A 20372-nucleotide genomic window follows, 5' to 3' on the forward strand; every position below is an offset into this window, starting at 1 on the left:
ATGAATAATACAGAAGTAAGGTTGCATACTTTTGGCTAGTGAATGTCTTAAAATTATTGTCTAGTAATAAAATTTTCAGTATACATTTATTTTCTGATTCTGATGATATAATTATGATAGATGATATAAAGAGGTAATAAAAAATTTGTTTCTTCTTTTACAGGCTATATTTTCTGGAACACGTTCCATTAATATGAATTGAGTGCTTTCTTTATTTACCCAGGTCCATATATTATACAAAACCCCAGCTCTTTTTAATTAACTTAATTTCTGCAAAAGCACATCCTGTTAAGTTCTATATTAGGCAGGTTTAATAATGTACAATGATGTCCTCCTTATTTTTTTCTGTTCTGGATGTTTCATATAAAAATCAAAAGATGACCGCCGGTTTCTTCTTTGGTCATTGATTTGTGGATTTACTTTACTCTAATTTACGAAATAATCCTTTAAATCAAAGGGACAAAACTTTTAACCGCTTGTGTGCATCATATTTTTGAATACCCTCCCTTAGATAGGATTGTCAATTTCTCATGAATCTGGCACGCGACATGCTCTGCGCATGCCTGGCGCGTTACGGTAGCGTACACTTTTCACCGGCTCCAGAGTACCGGATAGTTGAATTTTTTTGGATTTTCTGTATCAGACGCGTGTGTCAGGTATTCCAATTTATATTTTATCTAATTACATATATGCACATATATCATACGTATTTACGTAAGCTACATACTTTTCAATTATAAAAACAAACGGGTAATTCATGCCTGTTGGAATTTCCTAGTAAGGGAATGTAAACAATTTCATTGCATTTGGTGGGTGGGGTTTACCGGCTTGTCAAAAATATGTTGACGTTTCTGCAGCTACGCGTTGTTTGACATGTGGCATTTACTGGACATTTAAAGTAGATTTCTGTACTGCAAATCTGATGTCAATAGAAAATAATATAACCTATTGAAATATCGAGTAGTCATTACTAATTTAAAATATCTTAATTGGCTTGTATAACAATAATGACTTAGAGCAGTTACTTTTCAATTCTGTTTTCTCTGGAATTTAATATGACTTATTTGTACAGTACCATTTGAAATTCAATATATTTCATTTTGAGAAACTTAATTGATTGACAGCTATTATTTTTAACTTTACTAGTAATGGGCTAGCAGGCTATTGCTAAATTGGCAGAGTGATAAAGTTTATTAATGACAAGAGCTTGCAAGAAACAGTATTAAAGCCAACTTTGCCAAACAGGGCATGCCATTGCTAAAAGATCTATCAACATACAGATTTTGTCATTTGTCAAAAAATCTGTAGGTCAATGTATTTATGTAGAAAACATTTTTTTCTGTTTTTACTGCTTCTTCCATTTGAATATATTTTGTATACAAAAAGGTACTGTATGAAACAAACATCCTAAGCATAGGGTACCTTCATAATAATAAATTTCTCCAATAACAAGTAAGCATATATTCAAGTATAAAATTTCATAATGATTTAATTATCTTGTATAAAAGTGTAATGAACATAATTTTGCAATTGCTTGATGAAAATAAATATGAATCTTATTATTTTCAATAATGTAAATATGGCCTAAATTGACCAGTTTTGAGTTTGTATAGAGCAGAGATGACACGGAGAGCCAAGTTAGTACAAAGGCTTAAATAAAACGATTAACATACATACTTACAATAAAGTCAATATTTAGTTATATTGATATTAGTAGCTGCTTGCATCATCAAGCAATTGAGCAGGTTCTTAAAGTGTCGAAGTATATATAATAATATTATAGCCAAGGTTACTTCAACTGAGTGTCAATAATCTTCGGCTGTGAGAGGCCTTGGAGTAGGAAAGGATTCCCAAACTTTGTTTACTATTACCTTTCATTATTAATTTTTTTTCACTTGCGCAGCCCATGGAGAAGAGAATATTGTGACACAGCAGGGGTAAAAGGGAAAGTAAGAAATGGATAAAACAGTGCATTTTATGTCAAATTGTGATTTAATACTAAAATGAAACTTTTCTTACTTTATTGAATAAAAACAAATACAGACCAGAAAAAATTAGGATCAAAATCTTGGTTACTTTGAGCAAGTTGATACTTCATAGAAAGTTTGGTCCACGATCCAAGTACCAACTCAGAGAAAGAGGTTTAAAAAGATTTTAATAAATTGTGGCCACAATTTTTCATTGACAAGGATATAATAAAGTAAGAGTTAATCTTTTTGGATGTTGGTCATCTAACTAAAAATGGTCCTAACCCTAACCCTTGTGCCCTGTCTTACTTTTGTTTGGTGTCCTACAGGGCTCCTTGCCGGTGGTCCTATGTTACTGGGTTGCGTGGGGGTTCATTGAATGTTGCCCTTACTTGATGATCTTGTTTTTCATATTTTATTGCATTGTGGTCAGTGTGGCTTTAAGGGTTGGTTGAAAAAATCATTGTAAACATGTTTTTAACGTCACTGTTGGTAGTGTTTAAAGCTTTAATAAATTGTGAACTATCTCACATAAATCATATAGGACTGTGTATGATTTGTAAAACATTCCAAGATCAAGGGTAATTTAACAACAAAACAACTCTGCATGAATTCTCCTCAGAAAAATCTATTCACATATCATATTAATGAGTTTATTACATCGTTTATGAAAATCTTTGCATGTTTAATGTATTTAGAAGTTATTCCATCAATTGGTTTGTACTGAAGTTAAGGGAACTACTTCTTTTGGCTAATTTATATTTACAAATGATATGTACTAAAAAGACTACTACAGTTCAGTTCTCATCAGTAAGCATATCAATTCTCAAACATTGTTGTACATCTCATTCTGATTTTAGCAACATTTACAAATTGTATAACCTCTTAAAGCTAATGACTACTGGTATAGTCTAATTCAAAATTACAGTGAGTGTATCATAGTCTATTTCATGTCTCAACCAGGTAAGATGAAAATTCTACAAGAATACTGATGCTACATTACTGATAAGTCTTTTTCATTGGTTCAAGCTTTTGGTGGTTTTAAAAATGACATGTACAAATCTGTACTTTTGATCATGCATCAGAACTCGATTTGCTGATTTTCTAAACTGAATTTGCCCGTTACTTCTATTTTTGGAACTTAGTCCACTATGAGTATCAATAATAGGGATATCAGGGTGAATATTAAAAGATAGCTTAGCCAGCAGTATAGAGCCTGGGTGTGCAGGCTGGCCTGGCATTATACTGGCGACAAAGGCTATTAATTACTTTATATTTCAGCAGGTCAAGAATTAAGAACTTTAGTTAAAGTGTCTACATTGACTAAACATTTACAGTTGTCTATAGATTCTAGAATAGGTTTCTATAACTACCTACAAGTTTTACAGAAATATTTCCGACACACAGCTCAATGAATGACATTGCATGATATGTAAGTGTCTTGGGGTTATTTTATCAATACATGGATCAATTTCTCAGTAACCAATGATTGTATCAAATGTGTTGTATAGAGATGGATACATCATGAAAACACTAGACAGCATTTTCCCTTGGTGTTACATTATATCAGTAATTATTATAGCAAATCATTCCTCGGATGAGATCATTTTTTGGTATAAATATGTTTGATTAAAATGTACAAGTGATAGTAAATACATAGAGGATATTTGTTTAGTTCAGTGTAAGATTGGAATATATTTCACCGAGTGAGCACCAAAAGGTATATTTCACGAGTGGCGCAGCCACGAGTGAAATATGAACTTTTGGTGTTCACAAGGTGAAATATATTTCAATCTTACACTAAACTAAACAAATTTTCTTTTTATTACATGCAAAGGAACGTTTTAAAAGACATTTAACATAATACTGAATGAAAAGCGCACCGAATAATAATACAACGTGACGTCATTTACGACGTCACGTCATTCAGTTGGTACCCAGTACTGTGCACGCTGGTATTTCACTGAAACAACGTAAGGGGCTTAAATTCAAAACAGTGAAATTATCAAAGTGGTAATTTCACTGTTTCAAACAGTGAAATTACCAGTTTTATGTCACTGATATATTTCTATAAACCACCGAAAAGCATGTAATAAAGTTATAAAAACTGAACCTCCACTTCTCCTGGGATGTGGGGCATGTACATTGTAGGTTTTACCATTGTATGCCTGTCCAGCTGTCATGGTATGTATTTGTAGATTGAAACAAAAAACCAGTGTGTCGCTGCATCTGAGTCCTATCAGAATATTTCTAGCTTTTCATGAATAAGTAGTAATGAAACAAAAAATAATGTGGATTTAATAATTTTATCTTGAATTGTTATAATTAAACCTTTTTAGTTGGTATGAAAATTCTAGACATGCTCACTGTATGATGCTGTTCACATCTCATATTGAATAATAATATTGATCATGTTTTATAGAATTAATTTGTCAGCACATCCCTGCATATCCTTTTAAAGCCAGGCTTCTTAGGAAAGTAATTCCCATGTGGTGTATTTTGATATTCTGTCCAAAATTTAGCTGAAAGTGTATAATATATGCAAGAGAATAATACAGTCCATTGCCTATTATGTGTACAGAGACAGGCAATCCTGCACTTTTCCTCAGACTCCTTATAATTATTCTATAGATGAAATCCTTGGTATTTGTAATGGGCAGTTTTTAATAGTCAATAGAAGGCATTTCTATTGAATGAATTACGTAGAGTTTCACGGGTCAGTAACATATGATTCACGGGTCAGTAACATATGATTCACGGGTCAGTAACATATGATTTCAATACTCATCAAATAAAGTCAATTTTTTTTTTTTTTAAACTTCTACTGTTTAAGGGTGGAATTTTAGGCAATAAGTAAAAAAGGACATTGACTTACATGAAACAAATGAACTTTAATTGTTTTTTCAAACACATACAAAATTATGAACAATTGATGTGCAATACATGTAGTATTTTTAATGGAACAAAAATACCCATGGGTAATGAATTGTTGTCATTTTAAGCCATATGTTTTTAAGAATGAATGTGCAAAATTTATAAAATTAGTTTTAAAAAAGAAATGCTTGAAAAATAATTATGCATTGATTTACATCCAGATTATACTTGACACACACTGAGTGATAAAATTTATTTGTGATACATGTGATTGAGATAATGTCCTGCATTGTGTCAATATATGAGCTGCGTCATGACAAAACCAACAACCAGCATGGATCCAGACCAGCCTGCACATCCGTGCAGTCTGATCAGAATCCATGCTGTTCACTATCAGTTTCTCTACTTGTTATAGGGTTTGTAAGCGAACAGCATGGATCCTGATCAGTCTGAGCATATGCGCAGGCTGGTCTGGATCCATGCTGGTCGCAAACCCATTATGTTGGTTTTGTCATGACACGGCTCAATTATTGTAATAAAGCCAGGTTTTGTCTGGTAATTTACAATTGTTTAGCAATTTAGTCTGACACTGCAGGTATGATTTGTCACAAGTTTGTGGTAACTTGTTCTTAAAACTTGTTTACACCCAAGGTTAGCCAAACCATCATGCCATATGACATAACATGTGACTGCAGCATTGCATGAGTGCCGTAAAAAAAAAAGAAATCAAGGGGGCGTTGTTTACCTTAACGAAATACTACATGTACATGACTCACCAGTATAAAGCCAGGCCTGTCTGCTCACCCAGGCTTTTTACCAAACTCTTAGAGTGTTGTATATTTACTTTTTAGCTCGACTATACGAAGTATATGGAGAGCTGTCCTACTCGCCCCGGCGTCCGCGTCCAGATTTTAGATTAAAGTTTTGGTGCAGTAAAATATTTTTCACTATAACTTTGTCATTTCTTAAGGTATCAACTTCAAACTTCAAATATATGTTCCTTATCATCAACCACATCTTATGTGACAAGGTTCATAACTCTAGCACCAATATTTTCAGATTTATCTCCCCTTGAACTTAGAATTTTCCTTAAAAAATACTATTTTTTACTGTTTCTTCTTTATTTCTTAAGGGATCAACCTCATACTTCAAATATATGTACCTTATCATCATCCCCATCTTATGTGACAAGGTTCATAACTCAGTGAGTAGCACCAATATTGCAAGAATTATCTCTCCATAAACTTAGATTTTTTTAATAGAAAAATGTTATTTTTTATTATAACTTTTTTATTTTTAAAGGTATCTACCTCAAACTTCAAATACTTATTCCTTATCATCAATTACATTTTATGTGACAATGTTCATAACTCTTGAAGTAATATTTACAGATTTATCTCTCTTTGAACTTAGGATTTTCTTTAAGAAATATAATAACTTCTTTACTTTTTAAGGTATCTACTTCAAACTTCAAATATATATTTCTTATCATTACACAAATGTTGTGTGATAAGGTCCATAGCTCTAGCATGACTATTTCTAGAATTATTCCACTTGATCTTGGAATTAATGTTAACAAATGTTATTTTTTTACTATAACTTAATACATAATTATACATAATGGATTTTTCTTTCATAGTTTTGTCCTCCTTACTGCGTTCAGTATTTTATTAGTCGAGCTTCGCTGTCTCCTGTGACAGCTCTTGTTATTATACCCCGCACAACAAAGTTGTGGGGGGGTATACTGGAATCAGCTTGTCCGTCCGGCTGTCCGTCCGTTTTTTCTTGTCCGCCCAACAACTTAAGATTCCTTTGACCCACAGTCTTCATATTTGGCATGGAGGTTAGTCATGATTAGTAGATGACCCCTATTGATTTTGAGGTCACCAGGTCAAATGTCGAGCACATGGGCCTTGACTTCAAAAAGCTTGTCCGCCCAATAACTTAAGATTCCTTTGACCCACAGTCTTCATATTTGGCATGGAGGTTAGTCATGATAAGTAGATGACCCCTATTGATTTTGAGGTCACCAGATTAAAGGTCAAGGTCACATGGGCCTTGACTTCAAAAAGTTTTCCGCCTAGTAACTTAAGATTCCTTTGACCGACAGTCTTCATATTTGGCATGGAGATTAGTCATGATTAGTAGATGACCCCTTTTGATTTTGAGGTCACCAGGTCAATGGTCAAGGTCACAGGGGCCTTGACATCAAAAAGCTTTTCCGCCCAATAACTTAAGATTCCTATGACCCACAGTCTTCAAATTTGGCATGGAGGTTAGTCATGATTAGTAGATGACCCCTATCAATTTTGAGGTCACCAGGTCAAAGGTCAAGGTCACAGGGGCCTTGACTTCAAAAAGATTGTCCGCCCAATAACTTAAGATTCCTTTGATCCCACAGTCTTCATATTTGGCATGGAGGTTAGTCATATTTGGCATGGAGGTTAGTCATGATTAGTAGATGACCCCTATTGATTTTGAGATCACCAGGTCAGAGGTCAAGGTCACAGGGGCCTTGACTTCAAAAAGCTTGTCCGCCCAATAACTTAAGATTCATTTGACCCACAGTCTTCATATTTGGCATGGAGGTTAGTCATGATTAGTAGATGATCCCTATTGATTTTGAGGTCACCGGGTCAAAGGTCAAGGTCACAGGGCCTTGACTTCAAAAAGCTTGTCTGCCCAATAACTTAAGGTTTCTATGACCCACAGTCTTCATATTTGGCATGGAGGTTAGTCATGATTAGTAGATGGTCCATATTGATTTTGAGGTCACTGGGTCAAAGGTCAAGGTCACAGGGACCTTGTCAAAATAAAGCTTTTCCCCTGAATTGCTTCAGAATGCCATGACATTTTCACATTTGAAGCATGTAGAATATATAACTTAGCAATGTGCTGGCTTAGTAACCTCAGATTTGGCAGGGAGGTTGTCATTGAGTTCTAAATGGCCACTGTTGATTCTGACAAAGTGGTATGTGGGGGTATTCACGCCATGAAAGTGGCAGTTCTAGTTATTTTTGATTATTGAAAATCAGAGGGAAACCTGGCTTTCATATTAACTCCCATGATAACCGCCTCTGTGGTCAAGGGGTTAGGGTCAATGACTTCTAATCCAGTTACCTCTCTGGCGTGGGTTGGATCCCTAGGAGCTGCTTTGGTAGTTAAGCATGGAGGAAGGTAGTCTAGTACTGGTGTAACTCTCAAGGAACCATGGTTAGGAAACTACCCGCCTATATGACTGAAATACTGATGTGAAAAGGCGTAAAAACATTGGAACAAACAAACAAACAAATCACCACCATAATAGTTTTTTTTCACCAGGAAAGTTAGATTTACTTTTAAAGCTACGCACACACCTCATTCAAATGTAATATTATATTCTGAAATCCAACATTATTTTGTTATCAGAAACTATAAAGTGCAATCTGAAGAAAACTCATATTTTAATTATGCATAAATCAGCATATTTATTCAATATAATTTATTGAAGTTATATAAAAGGTTGAGTATTTTACAGGCATGTTGTATAACATTATGAGATATTATTCATCTGAGGTGGTAGGTGTTTGTTTGTTTCTTTGCAGTTTTTAGCGTGGGTTTTGATCATAAACCATAAAGGTCATAACCTTGTAGAAATTGAAATCTCATGTAGCCGGCAGATAACATCCTGCTCTGTCTGTTTATTCTAGGTTTTATCACATTTTTTCTGAAATAATCAGTGACTGTATTAATATTTACTATGATTGATTTTTACCTGGATACTATGTAGGTAGATTTGAAAAAAAACATGACTAAGTTTTGGTTGTATATGTCATACAGTTTGATCGCTGGTGGGGATAAAGACAAACTATGCCACAGATACAGAACCTGAAAAGTCTACAACTTTTTGATCCCCTTGTGGCTGACGGGTTGAGGCATTAGACATTGAGTCTAAGCATCTCATAGCTCCATCAGGAGAGGTGTTTTTGACCCCTGGTGTTACTTTAAGTTTGTAACACCCAACATTTGCCAAAATCATCTTTCCTGTTTCAGTGCCTTATGTCCAAAATATTGTTGGTGTGCCATAATACCAAACAAAAGAAAACCAAGAAAAATTCTGCAACCGTTTGAAGATATACAAATTTGTATAATTACAAATAATGGAGAGTTCCAAGTTTAAAGTAGGATAAGGCCAACATACAAAATCACTGAACATAATGAACTAATAAATCAAATATACAGCTTTTCCTTTACATTGTGTAATCTACATTTATATAAATATTTTATTGATCATAATTGAAATGAATTCATGATCATTTAGCTTACTCAGCAAAAAATGTTAGAAATATTGATTTGTGCTACACACAGTTACACTGCTGACTGAAGCAGATATGAAAAGACAACATTAAACAAGATAAAATCATTTTACTTTTTGGCAACAGATCTTGGAAGGGAAAACCATAGAATTAGAAACAGGTATATATTGCATGTAAGTTAAGTTTATTGACTTTAAAACAGAGCCAGATACTGGATGTTTTTTTCTGAGACTTTCCAGCTTACGGGGAACATTTTGCTGCCACTCCTTTCTGTTTACCTGTCCCAGGTCCATCATATTGGAAAGAGAGAAAGTATTGATTTATGTTAAATACCTGAACATTACTTCTTAATTGAAAAAGAAAGGTGGCTTAAGGTACTCTAAAGGTGGTTAAAAGGTGAAAAGTGCATGTGGAATTCATTAAATGCTTAAGAAATTTAAGGCAGGTATAATTAATGTAAAGTGTTTTAAATGATGGATGATCTAATCTGTAGTCATTTGTTTTAAACTTGTACAGGTGGGAGTATAGGAGAAAAAACATGCATGTTTTATCATACTGTATCTGGTGTAATTTGTCCTGTATCATTGCACATGAAAATTGCCACCAAAAAATAGTTGAAATCTGACACAATCATGGGTATAAATTATAATCATTTGCTTGAGATCGGTCAGTCTGTATATGGGGGTGGGGATTATGTTATCATATTTGAGTGAAATATAATAAGAGTTACATGTATGTAGACACAGCAGTCTTTGAAATAAAAAGAATAATTCAAGGAGAATAAATCATTCAGGTTACACTCAGGTCTGTGCACACATAAAGTCGCATCTTTAATAAAAGGGGCACGGTGGCTGAGTGGTTAAGGTCATTGTTTTCAAACCACTTGCTCTCACTGCTGTAGGTTCGAGCCGTGCATTAGCATTGTTTGCATTGTCAGATTTTACATGTGAGAAAGCTATCCAGCTAGCTTGCGGAACATAGGTGGTTCTACTATGTGAGGTTCCCTTTGGTGCCTGAAATAATGTACATATGGGCAGCTGAGGTCTTCTTCCATCAGTAAAGCTGGAAAGTTGCCAATTATGACCTATACTGTGTTGGTGCGACATGCAACCTAACCAAAAAAAACAAAAACAAAAAAAAACAATCAAGATAATGTAAGGTCAAGGATCAAGGGGCATTTAGTGTCTTTCTTCACCATTGAAGTTGGATATTCTCTCCCCAAAATTCAGGACAATGTATAGTCATGTATAATAAAGATATTTTTTTTGTATCTCCATGAAATATCTCTGGATCTCTAGTTGTCATTATATAGTGTCATATAAGGTCTGTACTATTTATGATGTATTTTATAGTAGGAAATTATGGCCTTGTTATCTCCAGATTGCTGTTTTATTCACCTTTATAGCTATAGGGTGGAAATTACATTTTTAGCTCGACTTTTCTATGAAAAGGGGAGCTATCCTATTCGCCCCGGCGTCGGCGTCGGCGTCACACCTTGGTTAAGTTTTTCGTACCACCCCACTTTATTTCAGAAGTATTACAAGTATGGCTTTGAAACTTACCATACTTGTTCACCATCATAACCTCCATCTACAGACAAGAGTACATAACTCTGTCAAGGTTTTTGACAGAATTATGGCCCTTTTTTGACTTAGAAAGTGTATTGAGCTTGGTTAAGTTTTTTGTACCACCTCACTTTATTTCAAAACCATTGGAGGTATTGCTTTGAAACTGACCATACTTGTTTACCATCACGACCTTCATCAACAGACAAGAGGACATAACTCTGTCAAGGTTTTTGACAGAATTATGCCCCTTTTTGACTTAGAAAATACATTGAATATGGGTAAAATCCACTTATTGCCTTAACCCTTTGAGATATTGCTTTGAAACTTTTAATGCTATTTCACATCATTACCCCCATCTGTACGCAAGAGAAGGTAACTCTTTCAAGGATTTGTTTTAAAAATTAAGGCCTTTTATCGACTTAGAATCTTGGTTAAGTTTTTAGTACCAGTCCACTTTTTGACTGAACTGTTTGAGATATTAATTTTTTAGTTTTTAGTACCAGCCCTCTTTTGACTTAAACATTTCAAACTTTGCTGCAGTGTTCAAGGGTATCACACAATTCAGTAAAATAATTCTTCACTAAATATCTTAATGCTCATGGCCATTGTTCACTTTAAAAATACAGAGATTCTTGTATTTCCTTTTACTGCAAAAACTTTTTTTATTGGCAAGCAATAAAAAAGTCGAGCGCGCTGTCTTACGGACAGCTCTTGTTATGAAGCTTCCAACTCGCACATAAAAAAAGCTATCTCTTAAAACACAAGGCCCTTTAAATGATTAGATTGTAGCTTAATTTGGTCAGAGTATTGTAAATTGATGGTCACCAGAAACTGTTGATGAATTATGCTAGGATTTGTTCAATTCTTTATGAAAGTTTAATTCAGATTTCAGGACATTGAGGCTGGTGTACAGGGGCAAGAAAGATGTTTAACTTTTCCATTAGCCCTCACAAACAGACTCAAATCAAAACGAGTTTGCAATTTTCATATAACTGTTGTTTTGATTGGTCTAGAAGGATCTCCTCTTTGTTCAGAATTTAATGAATGCAAAATTATGCTCATATAATTTGTAAAATTGTATTCTTTAAATTCATAGAACTCTTACTGAACATTTCAATATCAAATAAGATTTTAGCAGCTTTCAGTTGTAGGAAGACTTGCCTGAATATTTGATGATGGCCTTTACTAGACAAGTCAATTTGAAAGGTTAAGTCTTGTATTTCAAATTTTGTGTATTTCCATAGTAAATTATTAGACCAGTGTAAAAAATTGTTTACTTGATCCTTTAGCGAAATGTTTATAAAACCATTGGATGACTGTTTTGTAAACTATTTTACCAAATAAGTCATTGTATTGGCTTATAAATGAATGCATTGTTTGTTATTTTATATTATATGACCATTGAAAAATAAATGATTACAAGTCAGGAAATCTTATAATGAAGTGAGTCAGTACATGAAGCATGTGAAGTGTAACACACAAGTGGTTTATGCATATTAGCTTGTTAATACAGAAAAGCTGTTTTATACATTCGGTGTATGGTTTGATATATATATTCCTTTTTTCGCCTCAAACAAGAATGCGAAATCGAATTTACCACAAAACTCATCATGAATATCCTGTTAAGTCGTTACATAGATTATTATTGATGAGAATTAGGGTGGAAAAAAACTTGCCATTCATCGGGTTATACTTTAAGCGAGATACGTCAACAGGAAAAGTTATTAAAATCATCGATCTTTGTGTTTTCTTTTCCCTTGTATATATTGACATAGAGGTGAAATCATATATAGTTAAGTTTTCAGTAATATTTATAATTTCATTATAGTTTTGATTTCAACACTTATTGAGCTTGAGGTTTGTTTTCTTTAATTATATTTAATATGTCATGGCTTCAGCATGTATCATGTTTGTTGTTGTTCAAGGTTGTTTTGTCAGCATTTTATGGGCTAGATTGATTAATTGATTGATGGGTGAATTAATAAGTAAATTATTTGATTGATTGATTGATTGATTGATAAAGTTTTATTTAAGTCACATAAACACAGTAAACTGTAAAGGGTTATATACCAATTTTCCAGTTTTGTTAGTAGAGGAAGACCCCTTTTTGCATTATTTCAGACACCTAAATAGAATTCAAGGAGGTTATATTACTTTTATACGCCCGTTTGAAAAACGGGACGTATTATGGGAACGCCCCTGGCGGGCGGGCGGCGGTCGGGCGGGCGGGCGGTCGGGGCGGGCGGCGGCGGGCGGCGTCCAATTTTGTCCGGAGCATATCTCCTACATGTATGGAGGGATTTTAATGAAACTTCATATAAATGTTCACCACTATGAGGAGCAGTGTCGCGCACATGAACCAGGTCTCTAGGTCAAAGGTCAAGGTCACACTTAGAGCTCATTGAAAAATGCTTGTCCGGAGCAAAACTTCCACATGTATAGAGGGATTTCAATATTACTTGGCACAAATGTTCAACATTGTGAGGCGGAGTGTCGCGTGCAAGATTCAGGTCCTTGCGGCCAAGGTCAAGGTCACACTTAGAGGTCAAAGTTCAGATAAAAATATGAAGATGTGTATATGGACCATTTAGTCATCATTTATTGAGGGATTGTAACACAAATGGTCATTATCAAGACTATGGCTGTGATACATATAATTTAGGTCAATATATACAAGGTCAAGGTCACTAAAGATGATGAAATATCCAGATTTTGTAAATAGAATTTAATCAAAGGGAGACAACAAAGTTATTACTTTGTTCATAAATGACTTACACAATTACTCCCCTTGATCTATTTTCTAAAAATAGAATTTAATCAAAGGGCATGAAAGAATCCTCTTTCTTGGACTTGAGTATGTTGTAAAGAATGTAACATTTATTTACACATGTTTCATTCATTGGTCAAGATACTTAACTGTGATAACTATGGTGTTCTGTAGACTTGGTATTTGTTCATAAAGATCATACAGTAATTACCTTATCAAATGTAAATACTTTCTCATAGAAATTTAATTATATTTTAATTTTCAAGTAAATATCAGTTCAGCTCATTCAAAGATTAAGAATTGTAATGAAATGTATTTCCCTAGAATAAAATCTTAAATCAGAATTTTTTAGTTATTAAATTACATGTACTTTTTATACGCCCGTTTAAAAAAAGATAAAAATATGAAGATGTGTATAGAGACGATTTAATCATCATTTATTGAGGGATTGTAACACAAATGGTCATTATAATGACTACGGCTGTGACACATGTACTTTAGGTCAATATATGCAAGGTCAAGGTCACTAAAGATGGTGAAATATCCAGATTTTGTCTGGAGCATATCTCCTACATGTATGGAAGAATTTTTATAATACTTTATGGAAATGCTCACCACCATGATATGTATTGCTCCATGCATGATCCAGGTCTCCAGGTCAAAGGTCAAGGTCACACTTAGAGCTCATTGAAAAACGCTTGTCCGGAGCAAAACTTCTACATTCATAGGGGGTTTTCAATATAACTTGGCACAAATGTTTTTCATTGTGAGGCTGAGTGTCGCATGCAAAATTCAGATCCCTGCGACCAAAGTCAAGGTTACACATAGAGGTCAAAGTTCAGATAAAAATTTGAAGATGGTTATAGGGACCATTTAGTCATCATTTATTGATGGATTGTAGCACAAATGGTAACTATCATGACTACAGGTGTTGCACATTTAATTTAGGTTAATATTTGCAAGGTCAAGGTCACTGGAGATGATTAAATATCCAGATGTTGTCCGGAGCATATTTTCTACATGCATGGAGGAATTTTAATGTTACTTTTATAGAATTGTTCACCACCATGAGACGTAGTGCCCTGCACATAAATCAAGTCTCTAGGTCAAAGGTGAAGGTCACAGTTAGAGCTCATAGAAAAACACTTGTCTGGAGCAAAACTTCTACATGCATAGAGGGATTTCAATATAATTTGGCACAAATGTTCATCATTGTGAGGCTGAGTGCCGTGCATAAAATTCAGGTCCCTGCGACCAAGGTCAAGGTCACACATTCTGTGCATATCTTCCCTATTGATTTGTTTTAAGGTTCATTTAACAACACAGTGCCAAGAATAAAAACTTGCTTGCTAGATAACACTTATCCATAATGCCCCCATCTCCATCTAAAGCTTTTTCGTAAACGGGCGTATTTTGTGACTATGGCACCCTTGTTTACAGTGTGTTTGGTTAAAGACTGAAGGAACAAAATCAATCCAGGGATCATAGAGGGATAAAATCTTAGTCTAGACAGAACTAAATGGTCACAATAATGATGATGTTATCAGCCGCCTGATTATTGCAGGATGATTGACAGTGATGATTGGCAGCCTTAATCCCTTACCTAGACTGTTGCAGCTGCTCTCTCTAGTATCTCCGCACAATTTTTGAACAGTTTAACAAAGAGTTTTTTTTCTTAGGTTTTGCTTGTCTGTGTATTAAAATGACACTTGCTGCATTCATTCTTCAAGCTTATGAGTTTAAATTAAGTCCATTAACCAATGCTTGCGTGATGTGATGACAAAGTTACAGCCACGTTAAGACTCAATTCATATACTTATTTTATTCTCCTCAGTGGTTCTACTATAGTGCCCCATTTATGTGCCTGAAATAATGCACGGAGAACCACCTGAGGTCTTCCTCCACCAGTAAAACTTGAAAGTGTTGGTGCAACATAAAACTAAGAAAAAAAACAATATATAAAGTTTTGAGTTGTAACTGTAGATACATTATTTTGTATGGTATTTATTAACTATTACAAATCGCTATGATCAGTGAAACAAATAAATCATATATTAAATTGTGAATCAGTAATTTGCATAAATATGCCTACCACTGTTCACATAAATATGTCATTAACCTAACAGTCAAACACTGTATACATGTATTTCTCACTCAGTCATGTATTTTAGCAATGTGTTTAAATGCTTGAACTAGCCTTGTTCTGTACATACAACAGTTCGGGAAATTTTCTACAAGATAAAATAGACAGATCAGCAGGAATTTCTAGTGAAAGCTGGTGTGAAAATATTTTATTAGTCATTAAGTGACCTTGGGCTGGCGTAGGTTTATTCACTGTAAAGAAGTGATAACATTCTCGGATAGATATTTACTTGGTGCAGATAGTCAGTTGGTACATCTCTCTTTTTGATATGGAGGGTGGTTTTAATGGTGAATAAAAATATAAATATCTTGTAACATCATTGTTTGGAATACAACACTGTGTCAGATATACTGTAAGTATATTTTGTTAGGTAGTCAATATGAAATATTTTGTGTGTATACATATTTTACATAGTTTGAAGCACTTTTGCTTGAAGCAAATTAAATATTTTCCAATGTTTCTACTGTTTAACATATCATATGAGATTCAAAACAATTTTGCAGTTGGCCTCGAATTGTAATAATTATATATCTATGAGCAATTTTATCGATTTTTGATTCATATTGCAGTATAATTCAGTATGAAAATATGATTATTTCTTTGCATGAATCCTTTATCAAATCCCTGTCTGCCTCACAGTTGGAAGTTCTACATGGCTGCTTTGCCTGGTGTAAATGAGTAAATAGAAGTATAATTTTCAAACTGTGTGTGTACAATTTCAGGTGTATGTTTAATACCTGATTTTATTTGAAAGATACGTTTATGGGTTTGTTTTTTTTTCCCCAGATAGATTGAATTTTACTTGCCTAGCTTGCAGTTGCAATGAAATTATAATTAAAGATATGAAATGTTTAGATTCAAGGTTCTTATTGTGCAGCAAAGCACATGTATATATGAGCCGCGCCATGACAAAACCAACATAATGGGTTTGCGACCAGCATGGATCCAGACCAGCCTGCGCATCAGCGCAGTCTGATCAGGATCCATACTGTTCGCTTACAAACCCTATAACAAGTAGAGAAACTGATAGCGAAAACTGATAGCGCAGGCTGGTCTGGATCCATGCTTGTCGCAAACCCATTATGTTGGTTTTGTCATGGCGCGGCTCATATTTGAAAACACAAACACTGTAGATTAATACATTACATCATAGTGGATAATTATATAGCAAGAACCACTTGTCAATATCACATAAGATTTGTTGAAAAAAGAATTTAATGTAAATATTTTTTGTTCCTTACATATACATTCTTGTCACTACATAATCATGTCACTGCACATAGTCATGTCAAGTGAGTCAGTTTATCAATACAGTCTTATTGAACGTTTTGTATTTTTATCCAACTTTCCAAGTTTATGTATTTTTATCCATACAATCATGTCATTTTCACATAATTACATTGCCACATTATGTCATCACTTTAGATTATAAAATCGGCCTTTTATTACACACTGTTTCAATTCATAGTTTAATTATGTTATTGCATACAGTAACGTAAAAAAAAAATCACATCCATATATCATTACAGCCTTACAAATGTTTGTTATTACATACTGTCATATTATTACATAAAATCATGTCACTACAGACACATTTCAATCATGATAGTCATACAGTCATGTCTATTACACTGTCATATCATTGACTACTCTTTATCTGAAGTCATGTCTGTAGTCATGTCATTACATAGTTATAATCATGTCATAATCAAGTCATTCTTGTTTCTATGGACTTGTGAAGTAAACCCATTTCAAGGCCCAGTATGTTCTAGTCTTTTACGACTAGGTTTCCCATCTTTTAAAATAGTTCCCTGTTCTACTGTAGCTTCCTGTATATCATGTTTTATAAAGTTTGCAAGATAATGTTGCATATTGGTTAATAAGCTGAATTTATGAGGAGATGGAATTGTAGGGTGGCATTCTCATTTCTTAACAAAAACTTTCCAATCTTAGATTGTGTGTTGAGATGGTTGTCTTATACATAAATGGTTATTAGTAGAAATAAGAAGACTGTCTTTGCTTAAAGAAATATAATGTAGGATATACAAAAGAAATTTAGCTGGCAAAATCCTTGTGTTAGTCTTACACAGTCAAGACATTTCACACTTTTTACACTATTATGTCATTACACACAAGTTTTTTTATAATTGATCTAGTCATACTATGACTTATTTCCACAGATATTATTTGCAGAATGTATAGAAATTAAATGTATTTATAGAACAACTTTATCATCAAAAATAGTTTTTCCCCTAAAACATATGGATACAGTCTCAGGCTGCATAAAATGCTGATAATCAAATAAACTATCTATAGTTGCCATGAAATACTGTGGTATTTCACAATCGAGTACACATCTGGTGCATCATCTGCTTTCCTTGAAGGTAAATTGATGCAATTTTAACGTGTAGCGTCAAAGAAATATTAATTTCGGGATGTTATTTGCATTGTTACCAAATTATGATCACATTTGTAATAATTGAATGCCTGCATACCTTTATTATTAAGATAAGCACAGCCAGTGGTTTTGTTGTTTGTGACGGCAGCAGCAGACGGAAAGATTGCAAGTGCTCAAGGCAATTTTTTTCATTTTATAAGCAGTTGACTCACTATTCATTTCCATATTTGTGAATTATTTCTTATGCAGTTGTCTGCACCATCATGACAACTGATTTTGATATGTCAAAGGGCTAAGCTGTGTTTAGACATGCGTCACTTTTTGGGTGCGAAATCAACAGCCGACTTGAAAAGGCAGACAGAAACATCTGTCCTCCATGCTGTTGGTATTTCCTAGGTGTGTTTGCAAAGATTTAGTAATGGTCCACTTGTCTTGAAAGAAATAAAAAGCTTTTAAAACAGTTTTAATAATTTCATACATTTATTAGATATTGTAATTTTGATTTTGAGACCAAGGGTAGTAAGTCATGATGTGCATATTTTAAGAGTTATGATTATTTGTTAACTAAGAACATTTTATAATTGTTATATAACATTATTTACATTAGATGATAACTGTTAAGATATTTGATGATTTGTTATAGCAACAAACACGTTTGATTATTTCCCTGTTGATTTAATCTGCATTTATAGACCTGCAGTGCACTCTTAGTATTATCAGTTCATTGTTAATTTTATGACAATTCTGCAAAAAAAACCAACAACAAAAAAACAACAACAACAACTAATCAGAGTAGTCATCCTTAAATGATATGGACAGACTGCATCAAATTGATTTATACAATACTTATTTGGTTCTCAACTTCTGGGTTAAATGATAAAACTAGGGTTTTGGGATATATGATTTAGATTTTAGTTTAACAGCAATGAAATTATATATTTTCAGGTATTAGCTTAACCTGATCATCCCCAATCAACCATGCAAGCCCCTCCCAACTTCCAGCCCCAGAATGTGAATCAAGGACGTAAGTTGCCACCAGCGGTAAGATCACGCTACAGAAAGTTTGACATCTACCGGGACGTCACGCAGTTCTCATTCGTAGATAACCATGCCATTTTGGTGAGTATACAGTTAGATATTTATCAGTTATTGATTTGTGAAATTTTTAATGTTTAGAGTTTATAAATGCTATTGTGAACCTGTTGTCCTACTGATAAAACTTCAATTATGTCCAGTTTTAAATAGAGGATATTGAATGAGTGTAGGTTTAATACTAAATTTATTGAACGAGTTGAATAAAATCATATTAGTGCGACCAGTACTTTGGGTGATTTCATATTGTTTTTTTCACTGTTTAATTCAATTTAGTATTGAATTCTACAGATTGTCAATTTCTATTTAGTCACATATTTAGTTCAAAATTGAAGGTTTAATACTTGTTGTCATAGGTTATTTTTTTTGACGCGCTATAGTGTACGCTAAGCATTTTAGTAGCGCTTTAATATTGTTTATAGTGCACCAATTGTACATTTGCATTGTCAATTGTGTTTTTAACTAGTGTTTAAAATGTCTAGTGTTCATATTGCGCATCTTTTATTTAATTATGGCTTTATTTACATTTCCCTTTATGTTTTAAATTCGCTTTTATTGCTATTAGTGTTGCCATTTGTGGATTGTCATATTACTTGAGTGGTTTCATATTGTACACATTGCTAAATATTTGGTGTTGTCATATTGTAGTGTTTGTCATGTTGTAGTGTTTGTCATGTTGTAGTGTTGTCATATGACAGTGTTGTCATATTGTAGCATTGTGATATTGTAGTGTTGTCATGTTGTTGCATTGTCATATTGTAGCATAGTCATATTTTAGTGTTTGTTACATATTGTTCGTGTCTTGTTATATTTTAGCATTTGTCAGTGTAATAGCATTAATTGTTATATTGTCATATTATTGTTATATTGTAGCATTATTGTTATATTGTCATTATTGTTATATGCTATGTATTGTAGCATTTGCTTCATATTGTAGCATTGCCATATTGTAGCATTGTCATATTGTAGTGTTTGTCATATTGTAGTGTTGTGATATTGTAGTATTTGTCATATTGTAGTGTTGCCATATTGTAGGGTTGTCATATTGAAGTGTTTGTCATATTGTACCATTGCTATATTTTAGTGTTGTCATATTGTAGTGTTGCCATATTGTAGCATTGTCATTATTAATTGTAGTGTTGTCATATTGTAGCATTGCTATATTGTAGTGTTGTCATATTGTAGCATTGCTATATTGTAGTGTTGTCATATTGTAGCATTGTCATATTGTAGTGTTGTCATATTGTAGCATTGCCATATTGTAGCAT

General features: G+C 33.7%; 1 protein-coding gene across 2 annotated transcripts in view; it reads left to right on the forward strand.

Moving 5' to 3' along the window:
• The first annotated feature begins 529 nt into the window (after window positions 1–529).
• Window positions 530–20372, forward strand: part of LOC132726943 (uncharacterized) — a 66066-nt gene continuing 46223 nt past the window's right edge. The window contains exons 1-2 of one of the 2 annotated variants that reach the window (XM_060712357.1): window positions 530–656; window positions 18958–19131. In XM_060712357.1, coding sequence (XP_060568340.1) covers window positions 18991–19131 — 141 coding nt within the window. In that variant the 5' untranslated portion in view covers window positions 530–656; window positions 18958–18990. Of the gene's footprint in view, window positions 657–15795; window positions 15967–18957; window positions 19132–20372 lie in introns of those variants that run through there. The other variant, XM_060712356.1, reaches the window with a different exon arrangement.

The sequence above is a fragment of the Ruditapes philippinarum genome, unplaced genomic scaffold, assembly GCF_026571515.1.
Source record: "Ruditapes philippinarum isolate M1 unplaced genomic scaffold, ASM2657151v2 ctg23_1_1_1_1, whole genome shotgun sequence".
Lineage (NCBI taxonomy): Eukaryota > Metazoa > Mollusca > Bivalvia > Venerida > Veneridae > Ruditapes > Ruditapes philippinarum.